We start from the raw sequence: 11,461 nt of genomic DNA, 5'->3' as shown, positions 1-11,461 counted from the left end.
CACTGGCTTGGCTATTTTTCTATTTAAAATATTTGTATTTGGGGTTCTACCCGGATCATGCACTTTTCAATGCTACTCATATCTGAATGCTCGTATAAGTTTTTGAATATTTAAGAGGATGACGTAAGGAATAAAGATGGTCATTTCTGATACTCAAGATTCCTTAGAAACAAGACATTTAAACTTTATAAGGTAAATTTTATCTCTGTAAAAGGTACATTTTACAGAGAAATAAAAACATTCACTGATTTTTTAACCCCCCCCCTTTTACCCTTGTTATGGAACTTTCCATATTAAAAATATTTTTAGCACCCCTTAGGCAATTTTCTCAAAAACAAATTATGAAAAGATTTAAAATTCTCAAATACATAATTTTTACATTTTTCTCAGTTAATCTTAAAACCACTTATGTCAATTCCATTTCTTTTATTACATTAGCAAACAAATTTCACCTAAAAGTTCCTGCTTTAACTTTTACTGCCTGACTTACTTGAGTAACTGTTAGAGCTCAGAGACTATATTCTGAAGCCTTAAAATATGAAATATTTAACAAATTGTAGTATGACTAGTTAGAAACGTAGAGGCTTACGGTGTAGCAAACAGGACACTGAGGACTTCTACTTACCATCTCCCATGACACAACAGAGGCCATTAGGGATACGAAGGCTTAAAAAGCTCGAATCTAGGCTGATTTGAACCCAGATTCTATGCTGTCCATTATTTGATTTGTTTTTCCTTCCACAGCCTTTAAAACAGTACGCATTTGTGTGAGTAAAAGTTCTATTTTACTACTGAAGCTCTGAGATAAACTACGCTTTAAAGATTCTCCTCCCTGATGGATTGTGTGTGTCTGTAATTTGTGAGGGCGGAAGAGAGAATACGCAGAGTTAAATAAAAAGTTTCCTATCATACTTAACATTACAGTTTGAAGACTTTCTCATTGAATAATGTCAGATATTTTGAGTAAAAACATGGTAATTGTTTATTTCTTCTCTGGAGGAGCGATCTCTTGGCGAGGTGGATCATTAGGAAGCTCACAGATGTTCACATTTAGAAACTCTGGAAATTCCCCTAGAGTGATTTGCAAATTTTGTTGAACATTTGTTGAGAGTAGGGAGTATGTTTAAAAAATAGACTATTGGAAAGTAAACATTCTTGCTTTCTGATTCCAAAAATTGATGAAGAAGGCAGTAGTAGCATTTTCCTCTGGCTTCTAACTTGAGAACACCTGCAGCTTAAATTATAACCTCTGTAAAAATACAGATTAAATAGACATTAAAACCCTCCAAATAGGTTCATAATTGATTTCGCTGATGTTATCTCATAATGAGAAGAAGAGCAAATCATCAGTAATGCTGACAGGAATGGGTTAATTTTGGCCACAGTTAGATATAACTAAACCTTGTTAAAATAAATTTTATATTGAAATACAAGTTTGGGGTTCTAGAGATAATTTATTTTCATTGAATTTTGCTAGTTCCTTTATGAATGATTTTTAAAACACGGGGTGCCTGCGTGGCTCAGTCGGTCAAGCAGCTGATTTTTGGGTTTGGTTCGGGTCATGATCTCATGGGCCCTAGGACGGACCCCGTGGAGCCCGGCTGGCAGTCTGCTCGGAGAGTCTCTCTCTGCCCTCCCCCAGCTCATGCACTGGCTCCCTCCCTATTTCTCTGTCTACAATAAGTTTTAAAAAAGAATGATTTAAGAAAGATTAAATGCTTTTATGTTTATTTCAAAACTTTCATGATCATAAAATGCCTTGATGACCTCATGTGAATCAGAAGCACATGAATTGCTTTCTCCAGAATGCATATAATCTTGAGAGGGAAAACAGTTAATGTTTCAGAAATGTTTTTAAATCATAAGCAAAACCAAACTGCTAAGGCCCTCGGAACCTCCCAGAGTGAGTGGAACCCCCACTAAGTAATAAACTGGAAGCTTCTCGTAAAATCTTCTGGTGTCTGGGAATCAACAAGGCACTGAGGAAGAAAATGTGATTCGGACATGGACCATTTCGATAAGGCAAGGTGCATCAACATAGGCCAGTTTTGAGGGAAAATAGCCAAACATTGAAGATGACCACGAGATGCTAGAGGAGACATCATCACCGAGGGAACAGCCTGGCCGGAGTGGATTTGGGACGGTCTTCTTGGTCACATACACTTTCTGGAATACTATGTATTGGCGTTGAATGCTTTTAAATAGAGAACATTACCATAAAACCCTAAAATGCCAAAATCGGGAGAATTCTTACAGGCAGTCTAGCGCAGTCGTTCAAGTATGAGTAAACGTGCGGCTAAAGAAACTGGGTGACAAATCACCACCCAGTAGGGTCAGTATTGGAGCCAAAAATAGTGTCTTAGGTCACACTCAGGAACTTTTCCCCAAAGCGTCTGGTGGAAGGTGAAAGCATTAAATGAGTCTATTTTAATTAACTTTTGTTTTCCCAGAAAAGTACTGCAGGCATCCCTTTGAAAGATCGGTCAGCACGAAGCCTTCCCTGCCAGTGAACCTCGGAGCTTCATATCCGACTTCATGCTGGCCATGGGAGGAACAATCCCACTTTGTTTCAGTTTCTCCAGGACGGTTCCCCCACACCCTTCTCTGTGCTTTAGGAATCTTCTCTTCCTCGCTAGTATTTGACATTTCCTGTGTGTGGAGGAGGGATGCTGGGGTTTCCGTTGTCGGTTATGACGCAGCGTCTCCATAGAGGAGACCTACCCTGCTTCTGTCTTCAAGATCTCTCTCCCCTCTCTTAGCTGCTCTAGTTTTCTGGACTTTCTGTTGCTTCAAGATTAGGCTCCTGGATTGATTTCCTAGTTTTCTCATTTTTTACAATCCAATTTTTTCTTAAAGATTTTATTTATTTATTTGACAGACAGAGATCACAAGCAGGCAGAGAGGCAGGCAGAGAGAGAGGAGGAAGCAGGCTCCCCGCTGAGCAGAGAGCCCGATGCGGGGCTCGATCCCAGAACCCTGAGATCATGACCTGAGCTGAGGGAAGAGGCTTAACCCACTGAGCCACCCAGGTGCCCCATACAATCCAATTTTTGAAAAGGATTTTTTTTATTTATTTGACAGAGAGAGAGCACGAGCAGAAGGAGGGGCAGAGGGAGAGGGAGAAGTCGACTCCCTGCTGACCAAGGACACGATGTGGGGCCCGATCCCAGGACCCTAGGATTGTGATCTGAGCCAAAGGCAGATGTTTAAGCCACAAGACTCAGGCACCCCTCTTACTCTCCAATTTCCATTCATATGCCGCTTTCTCTTTATAATAGAGATTTTTTTCTCCATTTCTTAATTTGATAAAGCTTATGTATTGGGGTTCCTGGGGGCTCAGTGGGTTAGGTGACTGACTCTGGATTGCAGCTCAGGTCATGATCTCAGGGTTGTGAGATCCAACCCAGCATCCGGCTCCACTCCCAGCGCGAGTCTGCTTGGGGTTCTCTCCCTCTGCCTCCCCCTTGCCCCATGACCCCAACCTTCCACCACCCTCCGCGCAGGGGCTCGCTCGCTCTCTCTCAAAAAAAAAAAAAAAAGATGATTATGTATTTTACATATTCCTCCTTCACAATCTCAAAGGATCTTGTGTCCCTTTTTTTGCAAACACTAAGGGCTACAATAAATAGAATATTTAGCTCTTTCTATGTCTCTCAACATATGAATTTAGAGAAAATTTCAATTTTCTCTAAAGGATTAAAAAAATTTTTTTGGTGTACATCTTTCATGGGATTTAGTGCTACGTACATTTGGGGTTTTGCTCTGTTATGTACGTATTTTCCGTTTTTCTGTGTCGTGTACAAAAATGCTCTTGATTGCATGTATTGAACTTGCATGTAGCAATCTTGTCATACTTGGGTTATTTGTTTTTTATTTTCCTAGATTTTCACTTATTTTTTTAAAGTGTTTTTTTTTTTTTATTTGTTTGACAGAGACACACACAGTGAGAGAGGGAGCACAAGCAGGAGGAGTGGGGAGGGAAGCAGGCTCCCCACGGAGCAGGGGCTTGATGTAGGCCTGGACCCCAGGACCCTGGGGTCATGGCCTGAGCCGAGGGCAGAGGCTAAAGACGGAGCCTCCCAGGAGCCCCTGGGTTTTCACTTCTGCTAAGCATATTGTATGAAAATAACTTTGACATAATTATGCTTAATTTCTGTTTCTTTTTGTTTGGGTTTAAAATGAAGACTACCTGGATATGTTGAGTAGTGATGTTAGTGGAGCACACGTCGGTCCTGTTCCTGAGTCTCAGGGGCTATTTCTGAGATTTTATCACTACACATCATGTTGAATGTTTTTGGCAGGTATGCTTCCTTAGATAAAAAAGATCTTTATTTTGCTCAAAGTTTTAAATCCTGAAACAAGTGTTGAATTTGACCAAATGAACTTTATCTATTAAATGATTATTTAGGTTATTTTTTTCTGTTAATACTTTCTATTATCCTAAATAATGACCAAAGGTGACCCATCTTTATATACTTAACAGTCATTGGTATTACTGATTTTTTTTTCTTTTGCCTCAGATTCTAATATGGCTATTACTGCTCCTGTCTTAATAATTTCGATATTTTCTTCATGAATTGCTTAATTTTTAAAAAATGCTGCATTGCACTATTATTGATCTTGGTTATTGGCTTTTTTATTGTCTTCTCAAATTTTGTGCCTGAAGCCTCACTCTAGGCCCAACCCTGGCAGTCAGATCACGAATTTCAGGTAGTGCTTATGCCAACAGGATGTTCAGAGTGGACTTGTGACTCACACCCGGTTAATCAGAAAGTCACATTTCTCTAAGCATGATATTTGGGTCAAGGCTGGCCATTAGATATTTGGGTCAAAAAGAGGACAGCCAGGATTTTTTTTTTTAAGATTATTTATTTATTTATTTGACAGAGAGACATCACAAGTAGGCAGAGAGGCAGGCAGAGAGAGAGGAGGAAGCAGGCTCCCCGCTGAGCAGAGAGCCCGATGCGGGACTCGATCCCAGGACCCTGAGATCACAACCCGAGCCGAAGAAAAATTCCTTAGAGTTTTTGTGTCCACAGCAAATTGAAGGAAAGATACAGAGCTTTCCCACATATGTCCTACCATGACACGGGCATGGCCTCCCCCATTACAGCCAATTCCCCAGCAGAGCAGTACATTTGTGCCAGTGGATGAACCTCCACTGACCTGTGATAGTCACCCAAAGCCCATAGCTTATATTGACTCACTCCTGGTGTACAGTCCATGGGTTTGGAGAAATAATGACCTGTAATGACCAATTTCCATCATTACGGCAACACACAGAGGATTTTACTGGTTTGAAAATCCTGTGCTCTATCCTTCTCCCTTCCCTACTTACCCCTCGGAACCAGGGTCTTTTTACCATTTCCCGTTTCCCTTTCCCACACCGCCACGTATCGGGGCTCCTGCAGCACGTAGACTTCCCAGTTTGGCTTCTTTTGCTTAATAATATTCACTAAAATTCTTCCATGTCTTCTCAGGATTTTGTAGCGCTTTTCTTTTTGACACTGAATAATATTCCGCTGTTGGGACCTAACACCGTTTATCCGTTCATCTGCTGAAGGACATCTTGGTTGCTTCCAGGTTATGGCCATTATGGATTAAGTTGCCGCAAATATCTGTGTAGGCTTTTGTGTGGACAAACATTTTTATCTTATTTGGGTAAATACAAGGGGCTTGACTGCTGAATGGTATAGTAAGAGCATGTTTACTTTTGTTATTAACTGCCCAGTTGGTTTCCAAAGTGACTAACCATTCTGCGTTCATACCAGTAACAAGTAAGGGCTGCGCCTGCTCCGTCCGTGTGTTTGCTGGAGTCTGGTCGTGTCCATGTACCTGGTTTTAGCCATTCCAGTGGATGTGTGGTAGCAGCTCATTGTTGTCATTTGTATTTCACTGATGACCTATGATGCGGAGCGTCTTTTCATACACTTACGTCATTTGTAGCTCTTCTTTGGTGAGGTGTCTGCTAAGGTCTTTGACCATTTTTTTTTAATAGCATTGTTATTTTTTAGTTTTAAATGTTCTTTATCTATTTTGGCTAACAGTCCCTTATCAGATGTGTCTTCTGAAATTTTTCTCCCAGTTCATGGCTTGTTTTCTAATATCTTTTATTATCCTTTGCAGAGCAGAAGATTCTAGTTTTAATGAAGTCCAGCTTGCTGGGGATTTCTTTCATGGACCATGCCTGAGGCCAGGACTTCAATTCTTTGAGGTAAGAGAGTATAAACTTTTCTAGAAAAATTTATCTGAGAGGATGTGAGCCTTAAATCCTAGAAGTCATCTTGTAACCCTGTAAGATTAAAAAGTAAAGGCAAAAAATGCTGGGCAGAAGAATCAGGAATAAAGATAGACTGCACCTGAGTCCATCTATACTGAAGTAAAATAACTTTGCCCTTTCAAATTTTGTGACCAAATATAACCCCATTTTGTTTCAAACTTTGGGGATCCAAATTTTTGGATGAGGAAATCCTATTCATTGTCCTCATGCTCTATTTTATTACAGTAGATGACCAAATGTGTTCACATCTCTCCTCTTTCTTTGGAGAAATGAATTACCGTGTACCACGACTCCCTTAAAAAGTGCTCTGTGTAATTCTAGCCCAGACACCAGCTACGTGGTTGTAATTCAGGGACTGGCCCCAAGGGAATGATGTTCTGTGAGGCGGAGTGCAAGAAGAGTAATTCAGGTGTGTTCACGCTAAAGTTCTTGAGAAAGAACTGAAAGTCAAAAGTTGGAAACTAAATTCAAATAATAACTTCATAAAAAGGAGACAAACAGGAACATTTTATAAAATCACTCAAGATTTCTCCTAAATAGTTGATTAATGTCATTTTCTTCCTCCTTCTGGCATGGAAATGGGCCATGACACCTTTATTAGTCAAGATTGGAAATCCTTATAAAATCTGTATATGTATATTAAATAAATATGTATATTAAATAAATATGTATATTAATGATATATATTTAAATATGCATGTCATATTTATATAACTGTAGGAGACGATTGTAGAAATACGTATGGAACAGAGTATGCATTGTAAGGCATAGTAATTAATTTGTTTAACAATTAAGAAGTCCTAGTATTTGAATGCACATTTGTAAATGAAAGAAGATTATTAGCAAATTCCAATAAGGGAGGTAAAAGTCAACTGAAGCTTATGGAACAATGTTTTTCTGTCTCTTAGGTCTCAGTCTTAGTAATAACTGAAGAACACTAAACTTTTTTGAAGTATAAAAAAACTTCGTAACAGTTACACTTCATTATTCAAGATAATATTTTATTTCTTGTAATGTAAAAACTAAAATCATTTGAGCAGTTTTCAGCATATTTGTTAATTTTGAACACAATAAACAAAGTTGGTAAATATATATAAATGCTGTATAATGTAATTCTATATAAAATTCACAGTTAGATGTATTTGATTATGTAAAACAAAGTAAGACAGTACCACCAGAGAGCTTCTTATCTAAAATTACAGCAAAAATAATATTCTTGTGAATTAAACATGGCAAACTGTCTCAGTGTGAGTCTGTCTTGATTATGTAATGAACCCATGGGTGGTTTTTGGAGAAAATGTCCAACTCACTACTGTATTATTTATACAGTGTTGGTGGCAGCTAATAACTTGACCTAAGGAGACGTCACCCTTTATTTAAGGGTGTTGCTATCCATGTATAAATGACAAGAAAGCATACTGCACAGGGATTTTGGTTTCCCAAAGTCTCAAATTCCACAGCAAACATTCAGTTTAAGACTATTACTTACGTATATATTGTGTGTATGTATTCTATTTGAAATCAAGATATAAAGTTAAGTGGACAAGTTGAAACTATTTTATAATGATATAATTTTTATGCCATAGGATGAAAATGATTTATAATTATATCTTAGGACTTCATATTCAGCCTCAAAAGTATGTGGATTTTATAGCGCACATGAGCTGGACCCTGAATTCATGTGGAAAGTTGAGAAAAGATCACATTTTTAGGTAGGAAATCAGCATGAATAAGTTGAGTAATTAAAGATGTAGTCAGTGAATAGTGTATACCCTTTTAGCTAAATTGAAAGTTAAGAAAGAGAGCAGTAGTTAAATCCCAAAAAATACATATCAAAATAAATGTGGGGAATGGGGTGGGGTTAAGTACCAACTAGTGAGTCCTTGATGGATTCTGAGTGGTGGGGAAATATATTGAATTAATTCTTAGGAATTAAACCAGGACTGACGTGAAGAGTGCAATAGGGACCTGGAGCTGAAGGTTATGAAACAGGAAGCAATCGTGTTCAGAGACCGATGATATATATTTTTTTTCCTCAGACATATATATATGAAGAAACGTAAGTCAAAATTGGCTTCAAACTTTTAAGACTGAGGAACAGGCAAAATTAGAACCCTACTTCTAGAGGAAAGTCATAAAGCTGAACTAAGTAGGTGAAATGGTTCCTTGCTTCTCGATGGCAAGTTCCCATTTAAAGGCAAAGCTAGAGATGAGGCTACAGAGACCGGAATGTCCGGAAGGCTGTGGAGTCCATCCGGCAACAGCTGAGCCGGGAAGGAAGGGTCTAGATCTGGAGGAACAGAATGAGCCCCAAGGAAAGGGTAGGTCACTGAGAGGGAATATCACTTAGATTTTCTAGTAGAATCTTCCTCTTCGACGGAAATAACATGACTTTCTTTTCCCCCACCTTAACGTGACTTACTGGGTTGTACTACATGCAGATCCCAAGGATAAATAAGTAGGTTTCAGCGGGTTTAAATATTCTTACAATTCTGGGTAAGAGAAAACTTTGTTAAACAATGAATTTGGGACACACATGAACAATTTCCTTTTGATTACCATTAAAAATTTCCCTTTCCACCAAGCCTCTTCGCACCACCATGACCATGATCTTAACACACAACTATTCAACCATATTTACTAATATAATGGGTCATAAACCAACAAAAAATAGTTAAATAAAATCAGGCACATAATAGAGTTGATTCTTTTTGTTCTGATAATGGTTTGGCTCGAGATTGATCTGAGGCACGGGCTTATGAACAAGGAGAAGAGTAAGGTCCAGGGAGGAAGGCACACGACGGATTGTACTATTCCCAGCTCCCCTCAATGCACGGTTGGCCGATCGATCCTTGCAGAAAAAAGTGCTTGTCACCATTTTAGATGTGAAATCCAAAGGGGGTTTGATCTTTAATAGCTATATTTTTTAATCTGTGCATAGGCAATAAAGGAGATTATCATCTACATGATCAAAACAAATAAATGACAACATATTTTCAAACAACTGATTACCAAATGTAAAAGTGGACCGATTGGATGTGGTCTGTTATATGATAACTTGTGGTCAAAGGAAATAGAGAGGGATTGAGAGAGTAAGTAAATTCATAGTAGCCAGCCCTGAATATGCACTTCGATTACATAAAGAAGTTAATTCTGATACAAAGTATTAATAGTGGTTAATATGTACATAGAAAATTCATGGAAATATTCATTAAAAGGATTTTGGGAAAGAAAATATAGTGAAAAGTTTCATCCAGAATATTTAGAACCGATACAATAATGTAACAAAATTTATGTTTTTTTAACAAAAATTTTTTCATACACTATTTTCACTCTCTGCTTCTTTCTTTTTCTTTTGGTTTTAATTAATCCTCCTTTTGATATTCTTTGGATGAAACCTACATAAGGAAGAGAAACAAATTTATTGTGCAAAACAGAGTAATATAATAAAACATTTTATTTACATTTTTCTCAAATTATCTTTAAATATATAAAACCAAAAAAATTGGCTTAAAAGCTTTAATTAGTCTTTATGCAGAACAAGCTATTTCTCTTTTTTTTTTTTTAAGATTTTATTTATTTATTTGACAGAGAGAGATCACAAGCAGGCAGAGAGGCAGGCAGAGAGAGAGGAGGAAGCAGGCTCCCTGCTGAGCAGAGAGCCCGATGCGGGGCTCGATCCCAGGACCCTGAGATCATGACCTGAGCCGAAGGCAGCGGCTTAACCCACTGAGCCACCCAGGCGCCCCGAACAAGCTATTTCTAAGGAAGTCATTTCACATATATAAGAATGAGCAAAAACGGATAAGCATGTTTCTGACTTTTATTTCTCATCTTCGGTCAGAAATTCATGCTCATTTTATTAAAGCAAACATGTGGCTGAATATGACTGGTGGACTTACGTGTGATTTTTTTACTTATATGTTAATACTCTATAAACCTGCATCATTTTAATATTCAGAAGAAAATCAGTAGCTACATTTAAATGTTGTTCATTGTAAGACAGCTTAAAAATATTTTGGTATAATTTACAATGAAACCTTAGTATGTAAATATTAAAGAATAGAATGTTTTGTTTCAAGAAGATTATTTTTTCTGTGAAAGACACATTATGAGGAATTGTAGTTAATATCTCCAGCAATATCATCTAAATGTCATTGAAAAGGGGACATATATTACCTAAATTACAATATTTTGTTTATTATAAGTAGAACTAATATCATAATATTTTTCTTATATTAAAATTTGTTCATAATTTCAATGCAATTATTATCTTAAACACTAGTGAATTAATGGGAAAAATGTCCTCTTACCTTTCTTACAAGCCCTAAAACATGCTTTTTTAGAAGTGAAATTATTTTCATTCCCTCCACACCCACTGTACGTAAATGGGCGGCATTTCCCAATGATGGAATCGTAGTAGAATCGGCTCTCATTGGCGTGACACAATCCTCTGTCTGCTGGAGTCAGACACCAGGAAGGACCGTGAAATTCTAAGAACATCAAGAAAACATAGTAAATCACATGACAGGTAATATGAAAATTTCACATTGCTTATTGTTCATCTATTTTCTTATAGTATATTCAAAACAGTAATCTGATTGAATAAAAGTAGTACTCAGTGAAATTCATGTATTTCAACTCCAGGAAAATGCTTTAGTAATCTCCAAGTGTTCACCGCAGTAGGACCTCCGGGAAATAAAGTAGATCTATTTGTTAAAGTGAAGTGCTCTGGTAACTCTCTAGAGGGGAAAAACTAGTTGCACATGATGGAAACCGCTATTCAAAAATTTATAAAAATTTGTTAACCGTGTTCCCTTTAGCAGATTATCAGTGTTTACACATCCTTTTGTTTGTGGATGTTCGACTCGGGGAGAAGCGTCGGATGAGCAGGCCTCCCTCTGAGCGACACAGGCACTGGCACTGAGGAGGCGCGGCTGCTGCCGCCCTGTGGCTCCAGTTCTAGGTGGGGTAGTGAACCACAGTTTAAGGCACAGGAATTCAGGTGTTCGAGCTTCAGAGGAGGATCCCTGAAGAGATGACTGATGTGGTGATCAAGTTCTCTTGTGACCTGAGGCATCAGTTCTTGATGAATTAGACGTTTTTGCAAAGGCAGGCGTATTGTTAAAGCCGGTGAGCTAGGACACGTGCGGGTTTAAACCAAGCATACAAACTGGTCTG

General features: G+C 38.1%; 1 protein-coding gene and 1 long non-coding RNA gene across 8 annotated transcripts in view; one reads left to right on the top strand and one right to left on the bottom strand.

Annotated features, from left to right (window-relative positions):
* Positions 1–3,806: 3,806 nt before the first annotated feature.
* LOC309844367 lies at positions 3,807–8,653 on the top strand. Its single transcript, XR_014300644.1, has 3 exons — positions 3,807–4,301; positions 6,127–6,214; positions 7,189–8,653. It is a non-coding gene; the product is annotated as an uncharacterized lncRNA (long non-coding RNA).
* TFPI (tissue factor pathway inhibitor) overlaps positions 7,261–11,461 on the bottom strand; it is a 99,764-nt gene continuing 95,563 nt past the window's right edge. For all 7 annotated transcript variants that reach the window (XR_014300643.1, XM_082691076.1, XM_082691075.1 and 4 more), the window contains 2 exons: positions 10,594–10,773; positions 7,261–9,678 (listed from right to left, as the gene is read on the bottom strand). Coding sequence is in view for 6 of the 7 variants with exons in the window: in XM_082691076.1 (XP_082547202.1) it covers positions 9,572–9,678; positions 10,594–10,773 (287 nt within the window). In the remaining variant the exon portion in view is untranslated. The remainder of the gene's footprint in view (positions 9,679–10,593; positions 10,774–11,461) is intronic.

Source organism: Mustela nivalis (assembly GCF_964662115.1).
Source record: "Mustela nivalis genome assembly, chromosome: 11".
Lineage (NCBI taxonomy): Eukaryota > Metazoa > Chordata > Mammalia > Carnivora > Mustelidae > Mustela > Mustela nivalis.
Note: the sequence above shows the minus strand (reverse complement) of the source record. Positions and strands in the feature narration are given on the sequence as shown.